General features: G+C 48.2%; 2 protein-coding genes and 1 non-coding gene across 7 annotated transcripts; 1 reads left to right on the forward strand and 2 right to left on the reverse strand.

Annotated features, from left to right (window-relative positions):
- Positions 1 to 2,833: 2,833 nt before the first annotated feature.
- Positions 2,834 to 2,905, reverse strand: Trnaa-ugc. The gene has a single exon. It is a non-coding gene; the product is annotated as a tRNA-Ala (tRNA).
- Positions 2,906 to 9,902: 6,997 nt separating this feature from the next.
- Positions 9,903 to 11,208, forward strand: LOC6600933 (guanine nucleotide-binding protein subunit beta-like protein 1). The gene is made up of 3 exons (XM_002026000.2): positions 9,903 to 10,093; positions 10,155 to 10,668; positions 10,730 to 11,208. The coding sequence occupies exons 1-3, from the start codon at positions 9,956 to 9,958 to the stop codon at positions 11,047 to 11,049; spliced, it is 972 nt and encodes a 323-aa protein (XP_002026036.1). The 5' UTR covers positions 9,903 to 9,955; the 3' UTR covers positions 11,050 to 11,208.
- On the reverse strand, positions 11,205 to 23,065 carry LOC6600932 (sine oculis-binding protein homolog). Of its 5 annotated transcripts, none has more exons than XM_026986182.1 (4): positions 22,782 to 23,065; positions 21,251 to 21,406; positions 13,950 to 14,445; positions 11,205 to 13,320 (listed from the first exon to the last, which is right to left on the reverse strand). In XM_026986182.1, exons 2-4 carry the CDS (start codon positions 21,359 to 21,361, stop codon positions 11,396 to 11,398), a joined length of 2,532 nt encoding a protein of 843 aa, XP_026841983.1. In that variant the 5' UTR covers positions 21,362 to 21,406; positions 22,782 to 23,065; the 3' UTR covers positions 11,205 to 11,395. The 5 variants fall into 5 exon arrangements, with proteins under 5 accessions (XP_026841983.1, XP_026841984.1, XP_026841985.1 ...); XM_026986183.1 differs by having other exon boundaries at positions 22,774 to 23,065; XM_026986184.1 differs by having other exon boundaries at positions 22,763 to 23,065.
- Between the last annotated feature and the right edge of the window lie 789 nt (positions 23,066 to 23,854).

Consider the following 23,854-nt stretch of genomic DNA (forward strand, 5'->3'; position numbering starts at 1 on the left):
TAATCACATACTTAACTAGGCATTGAGGAAGAACTCGGATCGAACTACTGTACTTACACACATGCGCGTTGCTGTAATATAACAAAATTCTTCTGTTACCACCAAAAGCAGAAACTATTTATTTAAACCCTACGGATCAGATCGGAACGGATCGGAACGGATCGCATCGGAACGGATTGTCATTTGTCATTTGTAAATTCATTTGCACTTTTATTTGTACTAGTTATGTTTAATTAATTGATTAATCATACGCCTAAGTTAACATTGCTACCATTGTAAATTGTAATATGTTTTATTCCTAAGCCGAGCATTAAATGTAATTATTTATGTATAAAAGCAAACGATCGTTTCACACTCTCTACACGAACCACGCTCGCTCTCCCTATATCTCTCAGTCTCTCTATCTCTATCTAACTATCTCTTATATATATATATATATATATATGAATATATAAGCAACTATTTAATTGCATTTCTTTGTATTAAAACGAGTAACGAAACACTAATAATTGAATAAAAACAACCTAAACAATATATTGTATACAATATTTTCGTTTTGTAAAAGTTCTGCTCAGTTTTCCTCGATTTATTTCTCCAAAAATTCTACAAATGTGTGCAGAGAAATGGTATAAATAAAACGTATATATAAATTCAAAGAAAACTGTTTTTTTCGGATTGGGTGAAAGGAGATCTCCTTGCAGGTTCTCAGTGCCACATTCCTGGCACTGTCTTGTGACACTAGTTAGGTGGTCCCTGCCGCCAGTGACAAATGTTTGTCCAGGCCACCGCCGACCACCGACGCAGTCCTCGTTGCTCCTCCAGGCCTGGCCCTTCCTCCCCGGCCAGTGACAAATCACATGTGCTGACATTTGACATCGTTGCCGGACCTGTAGCCGAGGGGGCCGGGGATTAACATGTTATCGTGCGGGACCTGGTCTAGGCCCTCGCCCTACTCGCCCGGACCTCCTTGTGGCGGCAGTAAAAGTGTTGGCCGGGCCAGAAGGCAAACACAGTTATTATGGTGCTCCTCCTTGGCGGTGGCAGCAGACCGTAGACAGACCACACAAGCAGCCAAGTGGCCAAGTGGCTTCTGCTTTGCATAAATGTCTCGGACACCATTCCCTGCCCCCTGCTCCCCCCTGTCGCTGTGGCTGTCGCTGTGGCTGTCCTCTGTGGCTTGTTTAATTAAAAAATTAAGTTCCAAATCCCAGACCATTAAAAAGATTGTTATTTATACTCGTACCTTTTAATTTCATCAATCGTTGCGACAGGTGCCGTCCATATCCATATCCACAGCCATATCCACAGCCATATCCATCCATGTCCGAGGCCTCTCCTCCCTTTCGGAATAGTTGGTTTTCTCTCCTCCTTTTTTTTAGCTTTTAACAGGAAACAATTTCATTTGCGAGCAGAAATTCTTTTCAAATCTGCCGCCGTTAAGCAAAAAGAAAACATGCCAAGAAATAATAATAAAAAAATTGAAAAAAAAACCCCCTAAAGGTGACTGAGAAAAGCCAATCGTGGCGATGCACTTGCTCAAAGCACTTTGGCTTGTTGGGTTTCTTGGCTGTTGGCCATTGATTGCCCAGTATGGTTTTGTACGGAAGTGTATCAAAAGTTCGGCCTGCCTCTGTCTTGCTTTTTGGGCACAACGTTTTGTCCAGCCCGAAGCCCGAAACCCACAGGCGGTGGCCGTTGCCGTTGCCGTTGCCGTTGCCCTTGCCCCTCGAGGAGTCTCTTTAGTTCGGTTTTAGTTTATGAATGTCGCCATGTTGTTGCAGCAGTGTGTGGCTGTGGCACATTCCACACACACAAACACACACACAGAAGGACAGGATGAAACTGGTGCCTGCATACGGCACTGCCGTAGTACAGCCATGCCATGCCATTTAACATCATCAAGTTGAATATGCGTGCAAGATTTATGCACACGTCGTTCGGCTCCAAGGGGCGGCTTGGACGGGCTCGGTCATGCCGAGGGCGGGGCCTGGCCCGGCCTGGCCAGCTCTGTTCTGGTGCGAAATGGCATGTGGCATGTGGCATACGAAACGCGACCAGGCAAGAACACGTGATATAGAAGTCAGCGTTGAAATTATCATATTTGTGGCGGGAGATCCTCAGGTCCTCCTACACAGCGCTCCAGCTTCAGAGTAGCCCCAAGTCCAGGCGCAATCGAATAACATCATTATGCACTGCTGTCAGATCCAATGACATCTGCGACGGGGGCTTGCACAAGCCCCAAGAGATACTTTATTGATTTCTGTCGGACACTTTGCGCAACCTCAAATCTGAATCCGAATGCTCGGTAACTGGGTAAACATCTTCACCTGCTGCGACTGCCGGCTGCGGCTGCGGCTGCCGTCTGTGGAATATCTCTCTAATGCCTAATGAAAAACCAAAGGCGAATGAAATTTGAAATAAGCGAATGCCGAATGCCGAACGGCGAATGGCGCCAGCGCGGAGTGAGCTGCATTTGTTTATGGCCGCCACATTTTGATGATAAATCGCCGATGCCGCGGCTAATTACGCATGGAGTTTGAATGCGGCTCCGCAGTACCAAGTCCAAGTCCCCGGCCTCCGGGCACAGCAAGTAACTGAATTTGTCTTACGCTTAACGCTTAGTTTAGCCCAAAGATAACCGGTCGGACTTAACGATTTTCATTTATTTGTACTTGTCAATGGCAACACGAAGATTTTGATTTCCATATTCATTGGCCCGGTCACCGGCGTGTGCCTAATTAACTGAATATGAAAGACTGGGATTAAGATCTAGATCTTTGGCAGAAAATGTTTGGAAAAAAGAAAAGACAGGCGCAAAAAAAAAAAGAATACTTGGAGATGCCGGGGATTGAACCCGGGGCCTCTCACATGCAAAGCGAGCGCTCTACCTCTGAGCTACATCCCCCTGGATAACAGGGACGGACAAGCCGCCCAAACCAATCCCAATTCTGAGATCTCAATTCGCGAATTCGAAACCACCAACCATCGAACACTCAACAGTCGAATGCCCATTGATAAATAACTGTCATTATGCTGGGACTGAAAGCGATTTTCCCATGGTTCCATGCAGATCACCTCCATGCAATTGCAATATGGCTTGGACCGAGGCTATAAATAAAAATTAATGCATTTAAATAAATTTAGTGCCCCTGGGGCACGAAGGAAGGGGCGCAAACGATACCCCTACTTAGCATATCTGCGGCTATTCGGTATCGTGCCTGGGGGTAGGCATTTAGCAAAGTGTCAGTTGCGCACAAGGTTAGGCATTAGAGGCGTCCCACGTCGCCGTCGGGCGGTTGAGTGGGTGGGTGGCTGGCTGGCTGGCCGCCTTTGGGGCTTAATTAATTTGGTGCAACTTTTTGCACGGCTCGATCCGTGGCTGGGGTCTGGGCCGTGCCCAAAGTCGATTGCAGCTTGGCCAATGTGCGCATACATCAAGACAATCGACTGATTGGCAGCTCGCATACATTACGCAAAGCCAAAGCCAAAGCCAAAGCCGAAGCCGAAGCCGGGAGGACTGGGGGCCTGGACCCACCTGTCAGCGGTGCTTATGATTAACTGTCAGTGGTAACTGGTTATGATGGATTTATTGCTGTCAATTTGACAAATCAATGCAGCAGTTGGCAGCGCCAGCGGCACAGCTGCACAGCCACCAAAGGCGTCCCCATTGATGTCGAGTCAAGTTAATTGGAAAATCAGCCAAAGCTGCAGCAGACGAGCGAGGATTTGTCTAGGAGAAGAACCTGTTGGACATCACTCAAAGAAATGATCATCTAGATTTTCGAGGCATCTTGGGTGGAGTAGATGGTGTCCTAGCCAGCCCCTTAGGGGATCTGCTTGGAACCTCCGAAACAGTTGCAGGACAACTCCTTGTTGGCCTCCCCCTCAGAAGGCGAGTGAAACCTGAGCGGCCGGCGGGGACCAGTTTCGTTTTTACTACCGTCTGTCAATTCACGGCAGGCAGATATTAATTTACCGATATATCTTTCTGCTGTGATTTTGTTTTGCTGCACAGTTGGCTAATGAAATCGTAAGTGCTTTTATCTCATAAATAGCTGGCTGGCCGGGTTCGGGCCCGCACCGAATGCTTTCCCAGCCTGTTTCTGTTTCTGTTTCTCTACCGGTTTGCGAATGTTTGTGCGTTTAATGAGCCATCGGGCGAATTTTAATATTTTGTTTAAGAAAGGCATGCGTAAGGTCCATTAGGGGAGCAGCCAAAGTTTCACTTTCAGCTTGTGGCACAATTGAAAATCAAACTGACAACGTGCATGCGGAATATTTTAACGCCATTTATCAAAATGCCATTGGAAATTGCAGCTACTTGGCGTCCCATTTAGAGCCTTTGACTGACAGCTGCAGTTGGGCCAGGTCTCCGTCTTGGATTTGGCTGTGGCTATGGCTGGGGCTCGGGCCCAGAACCAGGCATTGTCAGTCAGCCGCAGCGACAGCCACTTTGTGTTAGCGTCAGTCAGGCACCGATTGTGCCTCAGCCCGGTTGGTCACTCAAGCAGCCGCAAAATGAATTATACGCACTTCAATGTTTCAACGTTGCCACATCGGGCTGCCAGCGACGCCCACACACAGATGGCAAAATAAATTATCATCGAAGCTCACATGCCCTTTGGCGAAGACCATCTCCGTGACAGCCAAATGATAAAGCCATGGCCGTCTTTTGGACACTAACAAATAGTTGCACAAGCAGGTTGTGCCGTAGAGATGGAGCTGCAAATAATGGAGAATAGAAAGGATCAGAAGCAAGTCAACTTGTATCCTTTCGCATAGAGTCCTACCGCTTTCGAGTAGCAAAGTGTGGGACTTCCAAGAAGAGCTCAACTTTCGCGGGGCTTACTTGTATTTTTGTGGTTACTTCTGTCAATAATTCATGCTTTTGCTGTGTGTCTTTTCGGTTTTCAGTTGTTTGTACTTTCGGCTGGTTAGTTGCAAGTTTGTTGGCCCTGAATAATTGATGTGGCATGCCACCACAACGGACAACAACAGCTGTCGCCGGTTCCGGCCCCTGGAACTGGGTCAACTAATCCTCCTGGGCGTCAGTGGCGATTGTCGTCTCATTTAGTGGCTCATTTCGACCAGGGGCTGGCAACAAATTACAGTAATTAACAGGCTCATATTTAAGGTGTTTATCAGATGCCTGCCCAGCCCCAGCCCCGGTCCCCTGTTCGTAATTACAGATACTCGTATGCGATGCTGACGATGGCCTCGCCCCACCCCGTGCTGCTGATGACGGGCTTTTGGCAGCACAATTTGGTTGCAGGCATACTATAAATTGATTTCCCCATTCGATGTCGGTTAAGCGGCGCTTTAATTAAACGGAATCGCTTACGAGCGCCGTTCATTACGATCAGAAATCGAAACGGAATTCGAATGGAAATCGAATCGAATATGGTTTCCCACATTTGCATACACAAATCAAAGAGACAGCGTGCTGGAGGGGCTGACTGCTCATCCATCCACCATCCATCCAGTCCACAGCCCAGACAAATGAAAACATTAACTCTATTCCATGATGACGGCAGGCAGTAAGTGGCTAGTGACACCTCAATGCAATCAAATTGCGGCCTGAAGAAGATATTAACTTAATAATTGATAATTGAAAGTAGTTCAATCCTGGGCAGCTCCTCCGCGGCAAGTACTCCCTCTGGTAGTGGAAGCCACCAGCCACCAGCCAACAGGCAGCCCAGCAGCAATTTGTGCCCCGGCCGTCCGTGTCCATTGGCTCCTTCTGAGCTCCCATCAGAGATGATTGCATGGCCTCGGGGCCCAGCTTGATGTTCTGGCTGATGCTGTTCCTGTTGCTGTTGCTGCTGCTGCTGGTGCTGCCTGGGACTTGCACTTGCAAATGAGCTGCATTTTCAGACATTAAAGGGCACTTAGCATAATGATTTACAACTTTAATTCACGCAATTAAATTGGAATTTCATGCGTACAGTGGAGCACACTCAACGCTTTCCAGGTTGGAGCCCAAGTGAAAGCATTTCAGTGTCCGGTCTTCCACTGTGCCGCATCTGCCAGTTCAATGGAGCTGAAAACGCATTCACATCATCAATGGGAGGCAGCAACAGCAACAGCGACAGCGACACCAACAATCATGCCCAGAGGCAGTCACTCGGACAATGTTATTGACACCCCAGAGACAAGGTTTCGATTTCAGGCTACAGCCATCGTGTCCATCCGCAGGGTCCCTCCATTGACGTTCACACCCAGGATTATGGCCAGGCGAACGCATCCCTTTGTTGTGTCCTGTGTCCTGTGTCCTGGGCTTGATTGGCACTTTTGCTGAGTGCGTCTGATTGCCGCAGGAGGGGACCATCGAGAGGGAGAGGTTGAGGTAGAGCCAAAGCCAGAGCCAGAGCCAGAGAGGCAATCAAGTGGAATGTCCAATGTTAGCGCCGATATGTGGGTGACCACCTTCCCCAGGTGTCATAACTCGTTGGCCCTTAGATGGTCATGGTGGGTGGCTGACCATTGGGCCAAAGACAAAACGGCCACAAAATATTTTATCTAAAGTGCCATTTCATTAGCCAAGCCCCCGACTGACTCCATAAATCAGTGGAAGATCACATTATCCGTTCCGATGGAAGCTGCGGGTCTGCCAGCCTCTCAGCGATCTCCCAACGATCCAATCGAATCGAACCGCATCGGATCGATCCGGTCTGCCTGTTCAGCGGAAATTGATCAATTACGGAGAGCACTTTGCGGACCGGACCAGTTTTTCCCGTCTGCAACGAATAATTTGCATAAATACGAAACAAAGTTCAGATCCAAGCACAAATGCCCCAAAAATGTGACTCCAGTTAGGTTTGGCCACCATCTCCGATGCCTATGCCGATGCCTATGCCGATGCCTATGCCGATGCCTATACCGATGCCATATCCGAGGCCTTAATCTCGTCGTCGCCGCAGTCCGGCCCGGCCTGCATGAAAAATGGGCGAAACGCCTTTAGTGTCAGTTTTATGTTATCGTTTGATTTATAATAATGCTGATAGACGTCGATATTTTAATTGATGGAGGCCCGCTCGGAGTTTCCAACTGTTTCTTTTCGGGGGAATCTGTCGGGTCGGGTCGGGATTCGGACGGATTTGCATTGCATCAGCCACTGGCAAACACTTTCTATAGAACGAAAGGGCCACCTGCTTAGAGCCAATTTGTGAGCCTATGTAGATAGAAGGACATTGTGTTAAACTAATATGTTTTTAAACTTATTCTAGTATTCAGGAGCTATCTCACCAATTCTCAAGTTTCCACTGAAACTCACTTCATTTCTCTGGGCATTACTCTTCCAACGATCGCCCCTTCATTCTTCCTGATCCATTCCTCGTACCCAATGCGTTCTCCAGTGGGGATCGTAGCTGGCGAATCAAAATACCAACACCTAGAAGCATATCCTACCGTCTTCCCAATAAAGTGATTCATGGGCATTGCAAAGTAATGCGAAATAAGAACTCAACACAACAGGATGGGGGCAGGAGATGTGAGATGCGAGATGAGGATGGGATGGGATGGAGTCAGTGCGTAGAACAGATCGCCGTCTCATATACAAGTAGATGAAGCTCCATTAAGGTAGCACATAAATAAGTCGGGCAGTCCTCTGTGTCGTCCTCTGTGGCCAGAGCCATTTAATTTCAGACTAATAATGACAACCATATAAAGTTATTGGTAGCACACGGATGCCCGGTCCGGACCGGCAGCTGTCCGGGGGAGAGGTGTGGAGGGACGGGGCGGAAGAGGGTGTCTCGACATTGTTTGTCGCGTGATAACTTCATTTCCATAGCCTGCCTCGCAAATACGCGGAATACGTGCCCAGCGGGTTGTCCTCCCTACAGACGACGATGATCGCGAGACAGTGTCCCTGTGTCCTTTCTTGGGCCGTGCCGTACCCTGAGCCTGAGCCTGAGCCTGGGCCTGAGTGGCGGCCTACACCAGAGAGCGACTCTGTCAGCATATATCAAACTAAGCCTGATTAACTATCGAGCATTGGCCAGAACGGGCCGTATGTGTGCCAAAACAGTTGGTCTTCTATCCTAAAATGGAAATGAAATTCCTTAGAAACCTGTAGCTTCGGGCTTGAACTGGGACTCCAAATGGGACTGCGACTCTGGGGCTCTGGGGCTCTACTCTCTGAGGAGATGCCCCGAATGCGATAGCGAAAATTTATGACTTCATTAAGGTAACAAGCCAATATGTTTTCAACTCCGAACTGGGTTGGGTTGGGTTATTGGAAACGTTTAAGGAGTTTTATGTGCTCGTTGTTCTTGTTCTTGTTCTTGTCGATGTTGCCGTTGCCGTTGCCGTAGCGTTGTTATAGTTGTTGTAGTCGTTGACCCATTTCAAATGGATTACCCAACATGCATAAATAGTTTAAACGCCTCACTTCCAGCAGGGTCCTCATCTTCGGCTCCATTCGGGGCCTGGTGCCTGGTTCTGTGGCAAAAAGATTTATGGACTTGTCGTTCTCCTGCCTCCCCGTCCCATCATCCTGGAGGAGACACAAAAAACTGAAACGAAAGCAAATGAGCTGGAATGGCCATACAGGCTTGAACCCTTTTTTATGATTTGCTCTGCCGTTAAATGAACTTGTAGCCGCATTTTAAACTGTTTCCAGACTGGGGGCAGGGCATGCAGGAAACGTGTTAAATTGTTGCTCTCAAATCAAATTACAATTTCGTCTGGATGTCTAGTAAACAAGTCAAGCGGTGGCAGTTGTCAGTAAAGGGCATCGCATCCGAAAAGAGATATGCAGGCAGAGGTCATGCAGGTGGGTGGGTCTGAAATCTTTAAAAATACTCAATTTTTGCAGAACTAACCAGCCAAATATCTGCTATATAGGTATGTACATATGTCAAATAAATTCTTGCACTCAATTAAAATATAGCGCATTTTTTTGGGACCGCATCCGCACAGCTACGGGGTCAGTAAATCATATGGAGCCTGCGGCACTACAGGAGTCTCAAGTTATTTGCCGTTGGTGATGTTATTTCCCTAAAACCACTTAAAACTGTCAACTTAGCATTGATTAACGAGCTTATATCATGTTTATTTTGCGATCTTTGTTGCGGCAGACACACACAGATACACCCTAAGCCAACAGACTCACATTCTGGAAGGTTTTTGGCCCGTTTTCGTTGGTCGCAATCTGACCACTGGCCCAAGTACAACTGACAAGCGAGTCTTTTATGATTGTGCCTTAACGTTGAAGGCACCGACACAAGCACTGCGCTGCTGACAAAGTCCAATAAAGCCGGTAAGCCTTTGGTGCACGATATGTTTTTAATAGTCCGCGCATTTAGAGGCTTAATGATTTTTCGCTGTTAAGATTTAAGCCTATTTTCTTTTTGAGAGGCTCCAGTGAACGTCAACTGGATAACATTTCCGATGGGCTCTAATTCGCAGACAACCAACTGTTCAAAAAACACACCATTTGAATTTGCTGTGTTGCGCGCCAGCCACAGCGCCCTCTATTGCATTTGCGTCGCACACTGCTATCGATATAATTAAATCGTTAACATTTCAGTTGATTCGATTGAATTAAAAGAACCACAAAATGTTAAATTCAATGAAATTGCTTTTTGAGCTCCGTTTTTTTTTTATCAATAAACTCAGCAGATCATAAAAGTTCAGTTACAAATATCGCACAAAATACCAAAGTTAGGGGATTTTTTGAATAAATTTCGTAAAATTGCAAGGTGCGCACGAACCTCACCTCGACGTGTAAGGACAATATACTTTGAAAACAAGGTATATTAGAAAAAAGGGGTGGATTTTACCCTGCATGCGTTGGATTTTCTGGGCCGTTCTGCCTCTCGTCCATACCATCTTTTTCCTTATCATGTAGCAAGTGGTTGCCGTGTAGTTCGGGTCGTGTAAATTGTAAATATTGATAAAAACAAAACACTGTAAACCACGCACTTACAAATTTAATTTGTTAAACGATTTGATTATGGCTGTGCTACCACCAGATCCTGTGTTCAGCCTGCGTTCCCCGGACATGGGCGCCGTGAATTCGGTTTGCTTCCAGGAAAACGAGCGTCTCCTGGCGGGCACCATCAAGGGCAGCGTTTTCCTGTGGGATCTACAGGTAGGTTCCGTGCAAAACAAAAACAAATTGCCAAATCAATTCAAGCACGTTTCTGCTGCAGACAAATCGCTCGGCTCTGCACTTTGAAGTGGGCAGCGAGCCCATCACAAGCCTGCATCACACGTCCGACCGACTGGTGACCCAGGAGAAGGGTGGAACCGTCACGATGTTCTCCATAGGCAACAGCAGCTATGTGAAGGAGCACAGTATTCTGGGAAATCATCTGGGGTACTGCCGTTCAGCCCTTTATATGAATACGAGCAACACCAACGAGCAGCTTCTGTTCTATCCCTGCGAGGAGTCGTCCATTGGAGTGCTGCATGTGACGGACTCGGCTGCCCCCACCCAAATGCTTGTGCCTGACGATCCGCAGCTGCCCAAGCTGGGCAGCGTCACCTGCTTCAAGCCCTTCGACTGCGCCTCCTCACTGTTCCTACTGGCCGGCTACGAGTCTGGGCACTTTCTGACGTGGGACATCAGCTCTGGTGTTATGGTGGATGTCGTCGAGCTGGCGACTGATGCCATGGCAGTGGACTATGACCCCATAACGAATAGAGGCATCGTTGGCGGTGCCTGTAAGTGTATGCCGGAGGTTCACTAGCGACTTTTAAATCTAGTTCTCCGCTTCACTTACAGCGGACAAGCTGACCACCTTTAGCTACCAGCGGCCATCCATGCAGCTGCAGCGCGGCTCGGAGCTGTGCATCAAGAATCCGGGCGTCAACTGTGTTCGCATTCGCGCCGACCAGAAGGTCTTTGCCAGCGGTGGCTGGGATGGTCGCATTCGGATCTTCTCTTGGAAGAGTCTCCGACCTCTGGCCGTGCTCACCCAGCACAAGCAGGGCGGTGTCATGGACCTGGCCTACTCCCAGCAGCCGGTGGCTATGTGGCGGGCTCCCATCATGGCGGCAGCGGGCATGGACGGCCAGATCTCGCTCTGGGATCTGTACAATTAAAAGGTGCTACCAGAGTAGTCACAAGTGCTACCTTCAGTTTGAGTTATATTTGTTTAGCATGCAGCAGAGCACCTTGTAAGCTGCTCAGGGACTGATAACGTTATCCTTTTATGCGTAGACTAGGTGGAAACACACACAATTATACACATTGCAAATTAATAATTTAAATTTTGTATTTATTTCAATTTCATTCTGACTCTTCGAGCACTTTGTGCCTTCCGCCTTCCGCTCTCTATATTGCGCTTTCGCATACATATATTCAAGTCCAGTTTACACACATACACACGCCATTCATGGATAAATACGTACTAATATTTTGTAAAGTCTACTATTAAGTCTAATACATTTACTTTTTAGCTTTAGCATTGCCATGGTTGTTGCTATTGGTTATATTGCACTCTCCGTCCTCGTCCTTTGTGGGACTGCTGTCCTGGTTGTGGCCACCATCGCCCGGCTCCAGCTCCCGCAGTGCCATCTTCTGGAAGTCGCAGTCAATGATCCGCTTGCGCTTGCGCAGCGGTCGACTACATTCGGACGAAACGTTGCTGCCCGAAGGTGTCGCTGGAAATGACGGTGGAGCTGGAGACGATGTGGACGCGGTTGGCTCTTTGGTTTGGATAAGGGTCCGTTTGGTTTGCAGACGCGTGATTTTTAGCTTGGGCAGTTTCTGGTTGTCCTGGTCGGCCTCCGAATGGGTTTCATCCCGGACAATGCAGTGTGTCTCAAGCGCGGTCGCATCAGTGGCTGGCGATGATGACGAAGGCGACGGCGAAGCAGAAGCTGAAGCTGAAGAAGCGTTCCCGGCAGAGGTTGTCTTTGGTATGGATTTCTTATCCTCATCATCATCATTATCATTACAGTCATCATCAATATCGACATCTTCGTCTTTCTCCTTCTCCTTCTCGTCCTCCTCCACCTGCTCCTCCTTGAGCTCTGGTGGAGGTTTCGGCTCCTCCTCTGGTTGCCCATCCTGATCCAGATCCTTATCACTCCTGGCCTTGCTGCAGTCCAGTGGCTGTGGCTGGTCCTCCCTGCGACTCGTCGTGGCACGCTCCTCGTCGAACTGCTTCCGCTGCTCGGGTGTCAGATGCGCCTTGTAGAAGTCCATGACGGGCAGGGGCACGGGTATGGGTATGGGCAGCGGTATGATTATTGGATATGGCACCATCACGGTTACGGGCGGAACCGCACCCATCATTGCCGCGAAAGCACCAAGATGCTCTGGCACCTGTGTCGGCATCGGTAGCCCAAAGGGCGGAGGAAATCCCCGAGGCATCATGCCGTGCGGGGGCGGCATGAAGTGATGTGGCGGCTGCGCGGGATGCCTTCCAAATGGAAGTCCCATCGGATGCCCATTGGGCGGTGGGGCAAAGTAGCTGGAAGGTATGGCAGTTGGGCCCCTGCCCAGGACCTGGGGTGGCACCACTGTGGGAGGCTGCTGCTGTTGTGGGTGGGGATGGGCCGGCTCTGGCATGGGGGATAATGGCGGCAGCGGCACACTGGATCCGGAAAAGTCTGCGCTGAGCGTCGGCTGGTGCTGCTGCTGCTGCTGTTGATGATGCTGCTTTTGGAGCATGCTGGCCACCGTCTCCGAACCGGAGGAGGACGATGGACCCCGTTGCGGACGCTTGCGGCGACCAGGCTTTAGTCCAGGACCCGATACCAAGGAGTTGTGGTGCCGCTGCTGGGGTGGTGGCGGCGGTGGAGGGACTGCAGCAGCTGGCGCGGGACTCTTCTGGGCCAGCAGCTTGGACACGGGCGCCACTGAGATCAAGGGTTTGCTCGGATTGCTGGGCGGGGTAACGCTAGGCGAGATTCGCTTGGCGGTGGCCCCCGCCGACCTCTCGGCTGGAGGCCCTGGCGACACCGATACCGTGGAGGCTGGCGAGGCCGAGCGACTGCGGCAGTTGCGCAGCCAGAGATCGGGCGTGATGAGACCCGCTTCGCTGCCCGCCTCCAAGCCCTGGTCCCGCAGGTGAGGATTCATGTCCAGGTGGGCCTGGGTCTCGTTGCAGAAGATCTGCATCTTGTACTGGTTGAGGCACTTCTCCGAGCAGAATTGCAGCTGCGAGGCCCCATCCTGGAAGTCCACATAGCTGACTGCATGGCGGACGTGCTTGCACCAGTCACAGGTCTTGGCCTTCTTAAAGCACGCCCTCCGGCTCTGTGTGAAGCAGGACTCCGAGCAATAGCGAGGTCCATCGCTGCTGGTCAGATAGTCTGGCGCGTTCTCGGCAATCGGTCGATGGCACCAGCAACAGTTGTTGAAGTCTGCAACGGAGATAAACGAAAGATTCAACATTAGCAAAGGTAGAGATGCTTCGCAAATGCTAAAGGCTCCTGAAAGGTACACCCACTGCTCCTATTTTCCATGGCATCCTTCAGAATTCATTTAGCTCCTTGCATCGGTGGGGAAAGACTTTGCTTTCCGAAATTGTGCAAGCCATATTTGGAGCTTAATGAATCTGTTATTCGATAATGCAGGCAGCCGCATCACCGCCAGCGCAGCCCCCAAAATTTTGTTGGGAATTTATCAAAAGTTTTCAAGCTGCCTGCTCTCCGAAATGCTCATAACGAGAATGGGTGGAGCGTGGGGTGCGTGGGGCCGACGGTGTGCCAGAGATGAAAAGTCCGACTTATCAAATTCCAAAAAGCAATAGACACGGAAAGATTTAGCACCCTCGTCGGCTTCGAAAACCCTCGCAAACCATAATTGTAATATCCTCAACAACAACTAGAAGCTGTAGGGAGATGAGTGGGGGGACACTCGGACACACTCTAATTTTGGCCAGACTGCAGCCTGGCACTCAGAGCTTCGCCCGCACTCGTACTCGAATTTGGCAGCTGGGATCTCGAATTACTTGACTGTGGGCACGCCCTCTGTGCTAGGCGGTACTCACCTATTTTCTCCTCTGTGGTCAGCATCCCCACTGTCGTGACCGGCTTGCCGATTGAGTTCGGACTTTTGGAGTCATCCTCCCGCGAGCTGCGCGTATCATGATCCGAGGGAGTCGTCGTCGTTCTGTTGCAATATTGAACGCCGCCCTTGCGCCCACACCCACTCCCACCGGCACCGGCACCGGCTCCGGCACTGGAATTCCCATTTCCATTGCTACTGGTATTGTTTTTCGTGTTGTTATTGTTGTTGCTATGATACGCGGCAGCAAGGGAGCTGCGACTGCTCCGAAGAAAACCAGTCCTCCTCCTCTCCAGCATCTGGTGCTGGTGCTCCTGGTCCTGATGGTGCAGGTGGTGCTGTTGGCTGGCCACCGCAGCCGCAGCGGCGGCACTCTGAAGCAGACGCGATGTCTTGGCGGTGAGGTCCAGGCGATCCACGTCGACGCCATCGAAGCCATACCATCCGAGCAGCTCATTCATGGTGCTGTGAGCGAACTCCTGGAACAAGACAGAGGCAGAACGATGAGTTTCTAGAAATTGATGCCACAGTTTCGTGCTCCCCAGCTCCCCAAGAGACATTCGATGCTCCCTCTGACTGTGGCCTGACCAAAACCTCTCGATAAGCGGCATGCAGCTGTAACTGGCGCAATCCAATACCCCAATCATTGTGTGGTGGCAGGTGTCTTCACTGAGTCGCGAAAAAGGACTGGTTCAAAGCAAGGGAAAAGAAACAAGGAAAGGAAAGTCGAGTTACCGAATGCTGACTGAAGAGTCTTATCATTGTTTAATTGCTTCAATCGGGGTCATTTCTGAAAGGTATACTCTAAACCTCCAATCGTGGTGACCTTTAAACTTTAAGAGTCCAATTAATGCACGCATGGGCCCAGCACTGCAGTGACCGGGTAATCGATAGTGTTTACGTATCCCAGAAGCACACGCCCACACGCCAAACGCCCACACGCCAAACGCCCACACGCCCATATGCATACACTCCCACCTCCCACTTGCTCTCCGGCAAGGATATCAATAGCCGTACGAGAAACGAACGAATTCATTACGGCCAGCGGGCTGGATGTTGGTTTTTGGGGCGGGGGCGTGGTGGGTGGCATTTGCAACAAGGGTGTTGGCACGGATGCTGCTACGACATGGATAGCTAGCTGTCTCTGTGTTGCCTCTTCTTTAAAATTTAACAGAAAAACTGTCTTAGTCTGGACCTGCCTTTGAAGTTGTCTCTTTTGGGCATACTCATTTGAAATTGAAACAACCCAACGAGATATTTCTGTGTCCACTTTTGCGAGTTTTGTACATGCATATGCACGATATGCACCTACATGTACATATATGTATGTATGTATTCTTGGAAGCTGAACACGAAACATTTCGCACAAGGCTGCGAGAGCTGCACAACCTCGGGATCGGGTTACATTGAAATTCTCGTATTTAAAGTTTTAGCCATTGCTGTCTGCGGCCAGAGGAGTGGCAGTGAGGTATACAAACTGTACATCTGTACAAAGGGAACTTCAATTTCAGAAAATCTTAATAATTCGCCTGCCAATCGCCTGAGACACTGCCCTTTGGTGCTTCTCAGGAATTTCACATTGTTCATACGCCATGTCGACACAAGCCTCGGTGGTATTCAAGGAAAATGACTACAAATTTGAGAACATTGAAAGATGATTCCCCAATTGGCGGAGGCCGAGGCGGAGGCGGAGGTGGACAGTGCAACCAGATGAGTCACCATTCCCTACAATCCCATACCATCCCACGAGCCAATAGACCAGTGATAGCCCCACTCCCCGGAATAGCTGTCCGATGGGACACCCGATACGGCGTGCAAATTAAGCGGTGCTGCCAACTTGCTGACAAATGCAAGTCGTCTAATAACTACCAACCCCCCTCTGACTCGCACTGCACCCGCACTCCGCACTCCGCACCCCGCTCCCTGCAATCCGCAGCAACTAAAGGCATGGCCGAGTATCGGTGACAGACGCATTCAGGCTTTGTCCGATGCCGTGAAAAGAGTATTAACAATTCGCACGATAAAAATCTCTGGGACGACGACTCGACTGCCTGGCCGTATCGATTACATGCCTCAGGTGCGACCTCGTCCCCAGGGGGAATGGGGAATCGTGTAGATCCGTGACCAGAGACCAGGGGGCAGAAGGCAGAAGGCAGAAGACAGAAGACAGAGAGCGACGCACGCTTGTCTCAAGTTCAGTTTTTCGCAGTTCGGAGTACCAACTGTGCGGTAATCGGAGGAGCGCAGCGCTGGAGGATTGTCCTTACCTTTCCGTTCGCCCGCTCGCTCTCCCTCATTATCCCATGCGCCATCTCTGTCTCCGTCTCCATCTCCATCTCCAACTTCATCTCGCTCTCGGAACCGCGCTCTGTCTCGGCTTTTAGTATCATTTGTCTGTTAATTTATGTTCGGTTTTTAATTTCTGATTTGTGCGTTCGTTCAGTTTTCCTGCTCCGGCTGCCTGACAGTTGCTCAACAGACAGACAGACTCACGGACGGATGAACGGGCTGGTATTCGAGGTGGAGAAGCAGACAGACACAGCCCCCAACAACATCCAATGCAGGGAACTCCAGCCACAGCACCAGCCACAGCACCAGCTCCAGCTTCAGCTCCAGCTCATTGCAGTCGGGTGAAATTCTAAACCGAAATGCGAATAAAAATCAATTAATTAAAAGCTGAAATTGTATGCCGTTTGTTGTTGTTGCCGTTGTTGCTGTTGCTGCTGGAGTTTGGATCTGATTCTGCCTGCCCTCTGTGGTATATTCGAGTGTTCGAGTATATAACATACCATTCCATACATACATTTACAATTCCAGTTTCAGACATCCACATCTGTTGTGCAACAAGATCTCGGCGGAGTCGGTTTTCCTTTCATTTCATTTCATTTCATTTCATTTCACTGTTTTTTTTTTGTTTTTTTTTTTGTTTCTTTCGTAATTATGTATTTCTGGAATATCTTGTGGGGATACATTTGCCAATTCCAATACTTGAACCGTTCCGTACCGTACACGTTCTGCTCCGACTGACTGTTCTCCGTTCTCTGTCTGCTTTTGGCTAGGGCTCTCGCTTGGCGCGGCTCAAGTTTGTTCAGCTTTTTTTCGTTTTTGCAAAATCTCAACTTACAAAAACATATCAGATTTTCATTTTTATTATGAATCGTAATGAACCGACTTGACGAGTATGAGACCGGGAACCGAGAACCGGGAACTGCGGACCGAGTGCTTAGTTTCTGTCTGGCAATGAGTAGCACTGGTACACTGAGCGAAACACTCAAAAATCGCCAAAGGAATGCCTCAACGGGAACAAGCTCGTATCGATCGGTCCCTAGGATACTTCTGTAAGAAAACCTACTTCATTTTTCTGACCTAGATACGGCCCAAACCCTATCTAAGGTAATCCGAGTGGGCTGCTTATCCCCACTGCATTACAGCACTGGAGGCCCCGGGCTATGTGAGTCGGCCACATTAATACACGTCTACGGTTACTGGCAAGGAAACCTAATAGAATAATGTAAAGTACACGACAACGACAACGACAACGACAACGAGGCTGGCAATGGCTAACGACTACAACTGAGAGAGAAGACACACAGAGTGGGAGGGACACAGTGGGGACGATGGGCGATGGCGAGGGAGAGGGAGAGCAACCCAATACGCTTATAATAACTCACCCTGAACCCAGTAAACTGAGCTGAGACGAGAGCTAAAACTAAAGCGAACTAAACCAAACTGCAACAGAGCACCCAGAGCCGGTGTCCGGACCGAACCCAATCGCAATAGCGTCGACACCGACACCGCCAAAGCCATCGCCATCGCCATACCACCCCAAAAATACGAGTATACGAATACAATGTATGCTATAGGGAAAACAACACCCAATGGCAACAAATTCTAGAATTACGCTAGTTTTCTCAGACATCTCTATGTGTGTGTGTGTGGTGTGTGTTGGAGTCGAGCACAAAGTCAGTCGGTTTTTAGTTGGTTGTAATCGAATATCGATACCTCAGGATTGAATGACGCGCGTCCTTCTTTCGAATTCTTACATGACATACTTGGCCTTTGGCTGCTGCTGGCGTTGTTGTTGCTTCTGCGCCAGTTTTCAGTTTCTCTTCTCTTTTTTATGGTATTGCTTTTCTTTTCTTTACTGTTGTTGCTCTCTTGCAACTTGATATTTTATTTTATTTTAATGTGCGCACACCCAGTATATTATATATGTTGTGATATACGCCAGAAGGGGCATATGGCAGAAAGATTTATTTATATCGAAACTAGTTTTATATGCTCACTAAATCATTAAGATGGTATTTATCTGGAATCCCTATCTCCTCGCTGCTCCCTGCCAATCATACAGACTACTCTCAATAGGATCAATGGAAGTGGAGTCCATCCACAGGTGCAGGACCGCTGCTGCTGCCTAGAGTCGTGTTCCCTTGGATCCTTTGTTTTCCCATCGGTGGCTCGAATTAATTTAGCGCTCTATTAATTTGAGCCTCCACTGCTGCTGCTGCTGCTGCTGCTGCTGCACGTCGCCTGCCACTTGCCTGTCACTTGCCTCTTGCTACTGGCAGCCACGTCATATGCTTCTTGTGGGTGCTTCAACAGGCAGGCACACAGGGTGCCTCATGTTACGGCCGCTCTTTGTGTCCGGGGCAACTATGTACTACGAATCGTTGTCGCTCTCTCTCCTCTCCTCTCCAGCCCCAGCCCCAGCCCCAGCTTTGAGCTCTGGTTCCTGGTGTTTTGTGTAGAATTTATCATATTCTATTTTGTTTGTAATTCAATCTTCGGCGTTGTTATTAAAGTTCTGCTGCTGCGGCGTCATTCGAGCTGCGCTGCTGCTCCACCTTACTTCGCCCCCACCCGCCGGGGAAGGCTGAGTGGCTGACTGGCACTGCCGGGCCCACGATGTCATTGCGCCCGACCCCCTCCTACTGTGTGTGTGTGTGTGTGTGTGTGGGTAACCCAATCCTGAATGTCCTGCGTCCTGCCTTGGGGCTATACGATCCCAGCAGCACTTAACTACTGGATGTGCAGGTGCTCAATCGACTGATGCCCCTGCGGCTGGGAATAACTAAAATAGTCGTACTGTAGATCTGGTTTAAATTTACCCCTTTAGACAGACAGAATAATGCTAAACTTATGATTGCCATTGATTTCTGGCCCAAACATGTTATCCCCCTAGGTGGATATCCTAATTATAGGCAATCTATCGAGTGTATTCCTTCCTTCTTCATTCTCTATGAATGAACACCTCCTAAGGCAACACACATTGTTTCCATTTATCAATCACATCACTCACTCGTACTTTAGATCTGGTTTAAATTTACCCCTTTAGACAGACAGAATAATGCTAAACTCATGATTGCCATTGATTTCTGGCCCAAACATGTTATACCCCTAGGTGGATATCCTAATTATAGGCAATCTATCGAGTGTATTCCTTCCTTCTTCATTCTCTATGAATGAACACCTCCTAAGGCAACACACATTGTTTCCATTTATCAATCACATCACTCACTCCTACCTCTTTCCCTTGATGTCCTGTGTACCCCATATCCCTCTTTCATAACGCCCAGCCTCAGCTTCGCGAGACGACAGCGCCCTAAAGCGGAAACCTTGAAGGATATCGTCTTACACAGTCCTATCGAATTGCACCCATGAGGCGCGTTCCTGCTCCTCTCGCCGCTGCTTAATTGTATTGTGTGTGTTTTCGGCGTCCCCTGGATCCATTATACATTGTATGTATGTACATACCACAACTTTTCGGTGCCTTTCGGTGCCTTTGCAGCAAATGCAGCTTGTAATTATACAAGAAACTGACACTATTTCAGAGCAGGTGAGCATGGTGAAGGGATCAATTTCAATATTTTTAATTGATATCGATCTCGAAGGGGTTCCCAAGGTAAAACAAATACAAATCAATACGTCTGAGAGTTTCATTATTAGTAAGCACCAACTGACTTGGCTGAAAGAACCATTCGAAGTCCAGGTGAACATTTCTGATTCGATTCTGACCTAGTTCAAACTAGCCCAGACCTACTCCCACAACTCCTCAGTGTAATCGCACGATAACAAATCGTTTCCAGGTAATAAAGGCCCACTTTAACAAACATTTAAGCGGAGTATCCATACATCCACCCACCCACCCGACCGTGGGCACGCTCAGCTCAGCGCATATTGGGTTCTCAAGCAGCTCATTCATTATAAAAATTTGTTGTATTTTTTTTTTATTTTGTTTTTGTTTTCATTATGCTTTATAATAAGTATCATTGCGCGCAACTGCAGACCGGCGGCAATAATTTCGATTCACCGATCACATTTCACGTGCTGCAAAAATGTTGCTGTGGGAGAGTTTTTGTTGCTGTTGCTGTTGCTGTTGCTGTAGCTGTTGTTATTGTCGTTGCTCTCCGTACCCGTGGCCGTCTCTGCGGGTAGATGGCTCCCCGTCTGTGGCATTAAATTAATTTTGCTCATTTGGCGGATAAGCCCAGCATGGGAAGAGGTGGCGGTGGCGGTGGAAGTGGGGGGCGGTGTGCCTTTCTGCGTAAATATGCAACCCACTTGGACTCGGTTTCGGAATCGGATTCGGATTCGGACTCAGCGCAACTCCGCCGCTCAGTCATTCACTGGCGCACTCACTCGTTAAAATGATTATAAAAATTCATCAATATAGGGTTTCCGACCCATCGCGCTCAGTTTACATCCATGGACGAACATTGTTGGCGAAATCTCGTAATCGTAATCGCTGGCTGCAACTTCGATGCGAACTCCAATTACAAATGCCGGACCCAGCACTCCCAGCACTCCCATCAGTGGACTGGCCTTTTTGTTGCACTTTTCTAAATGCTCTCCAACATAAGCCATCATCATCATCCTTTTCCGCAGAATAATTGGAATTGCAAATTGAAAACTGATACGATTCCGATGGTTTGACTTTGATTCTTGTTTTTCAGTATTTACTTGGAAATGCTCGAATTCTAATGATGTGCAATGTGAATAACATATTTTAAACGCTTCAATTAATCTTTGGTATCTTTAGAACGAAAAAAAAACTATCAACGAAACGAAATGTGAGGATTTCAGCAAAAGGGAAACTGTAAGTCTTTGATTAAGTCCAATTACCGAACAATGGGGAAATAGGATAGTAATCTCATAATAATGAGAATTACTCGTTTTCTGCGTGTGGGTGCTATTCACCTTTTCTGCCGACCAATTCGAAACCAATTCAAGAAAACGCAATACACACTGGCGTATAATTTGTGGTCATCTTTGACTTGCACTCACCTTGATCTCATCGCTGGGGAGTTCCTTTTTGATCTGCACGGGTCCGGCCACGTTCGCGGCGACACCCACGCTGGCATCCCGGGAGCTAGACGGGGACGTTTTGGCGGACATTTCGGCTTGGCCTGGAGGTGGACGGGGCGTGGCTGGAACACAAGACTGAAGAAGACAAGGGTCAAAGTGGATCCGCGTGATATCTACTGAGGGTGCTTCTATTGCAAGCAAGAAGCACGTATTTATAGCTGGCCAAGTCATTGATCTTGCCACTGTAAACAACTGAACTTTCGAGTACATCAATCACTGGATATGGGGGATACTCGTACGCGTACTCGTACTCGTGTGCTCCATCCTATACCATTCCATCCCATCCCATCCCCCATTCAGCATAATTAATTACAGAGTCGCAGCGTCTCACAGTTTCAGCTACTCGTACTTTTTCGGTTCTTTCTTGGGGTCTCTGCTTTGCATATTGTTTCGCATCCATTGGATACGATACGCATGCACGATATATTTATACACCGCACCGTATTCTACGAGTATCTTTGTATCTCCCCATCTACATTTATGTATGTATATATGTGTGTGTGTGTGTATTAGTTTGTGTATCTGTGTGGTTGAGTGTTGTGCTGCCTTTGTGTTTGTGAGCATGTTCGCTTGGCGCGCACTTTGGTGTCTTGTAATTTAATACCTCGACGAAACGCTACCACCTATCCTATCGCATAACACACACAAGACTACAAATTCAACTTTATATTCAAATCCAAGCGCAAAGCACAGCAACAACAAATCATCGACGACGTATCTGTACTGTAGAGTTCAGAAGAAATCAGACGGAAAAAGACGAATTTGTTCGCCAACTAAAGGGAAAGTAATTGGAGTCCTGTCTGAATACGAGTGTGCATATGTCTTTCTTTGAAAGTTGAAAGATTGGTATTTCCCGGAAATGGACACTTTTTTGACCATATATAAATATCAGATCTATATATGTACATAGTAGGTCCACCCTCAGGAGTGGTATTCAAGAATTATCCCACAAATCATATCCAATATCCAGTTGGGAACTGTTCCATTGTTAAAGGCTAATGTATTCGTTCTTTATTCCATATCTCGCTCGCAATATATCTGCCCGATCTTCGTCATTCCTGATTGCCTTGCCCCATTGAAAACATTTCACTTTGCATCGCGATTCGCCTTGTGCTGCTTCTTGGTTTCATTTCATTTCATTTCATTTTATTTTCGCTTTGTTTTGCTTTTGAGAACTTTTCGAAAACATTTCAATATCCAACTCAAACCGAAAACGAAATGCAACTCAATGTGCACAATGGTTTCCAAATCATTATCATTTTATAATATGTATAATTCTTAAGGTTTTCGCGTTTTGTTGTTGCTTTACTTGGGGCAAAAATTTTCCAATCCAATGCAGCAGCAGCGTGTGGGAAACACAAATATACGAGTATATTCCAAAAATAGCCTGATACTTTCAACATTATATTTTTGGTATGTTCCGCTCCTCACCCGTTCCTCACCCACTCACAATTGGCCTTTCCTCTGTGTCGTACTCTCGCTCTCGCCTTCGATTCTTTTCACTGTGATTCGAGTGTGCGTTTTCTTTGGATTTTCCGCTGTTACAACGAGCAAACGAGCGCTAACGTCAAGGAAGCTCATGCACCATGCTCATTTTCATTTTCGTTTTCACTTTCCACACATATGCAGCACACACACGCCTTGGCGATGTTTCAAATTAAACCGTTTCCGATTCAGAAGCTTCTCAAAAACCGTTTGGGGCGCGCTCCGACAACCGCATGAACAACCGACAACCTCCGCGCTTCAGGAACATATGACGCCGCACAGCCATCGGCATGCGGATTTTTACTGTCTCTGCTGCTGTTGCTGCTGCTGCTGGTGCTGCTGCTGCTGCTGCTGCTTCGTCGGCGCTGCTGTTGTTGGGTGTCTGCGTATGCGCAGCTGTGGGTCTGTTGGCTGATGACGTATGGCTGGGCTGCGGCCCCCACCCGCCCCGCTCTGTCTCTGTGATGACTAAGGAGATGTTTGCCGCCTCTCTCGTGGCTCTCGAGGCTCTTGTGGCTCTTGTGGCTCTTATGTCTTTGCATAATTATTCTGTGCTTTACAGTTAAAAATAAATTGCATCATTTCACCTGCCTTCGTTTTGTTCTGCCTCGGAAATGCACGGGTATGTTATGTCCAATTTCTGTTTTAATTTTGCACAAAATACTCGTGATGTCCGCTGACATGGCCAGCAGAGAGATCAGAGAGATTTCAGTGGGAAATTAATCTTGGGGGAAAATGCAAGTAATGTGGACAGAAAATAGTTCTGACATCCAAAAAGGTCATACATATGGAAATATGTACATATATCATATAACATAAAAGAGGCACTTTTTGGGCCTGGATTCATCTTCTATAGGATCCCACTGAATCATAAGCTGAAGCAGAGCCCTGAAGCAGAGCCCTGAAGCAGTCTTAGCCCATCTGCGAACAACGATTAATACGCGTATGGGTATGACCATGGCACGGGCACAAAACAGTTGGCTATAGGCGAAAACTTACCATCAGGCAATACCAAGCACCAAGCACCACTTTCGATAG

This window comes from Drosophila persimilis, unplaced genomic scaffold, assembly GCF_003286085.1.
Source record: "Drosophila persimilis strain 14011-0111.01,24,50 unplaced genomic scaffold, DperRS2 tig00000002-arrow-pilon, whole genome shotgun sequence".
Lineage (NCBI taxonomy): Eukaryota > Metazoa > Arthropoda > Insecta > Diptera > Drosophilidae > Drosophila > Drosophila persimilis.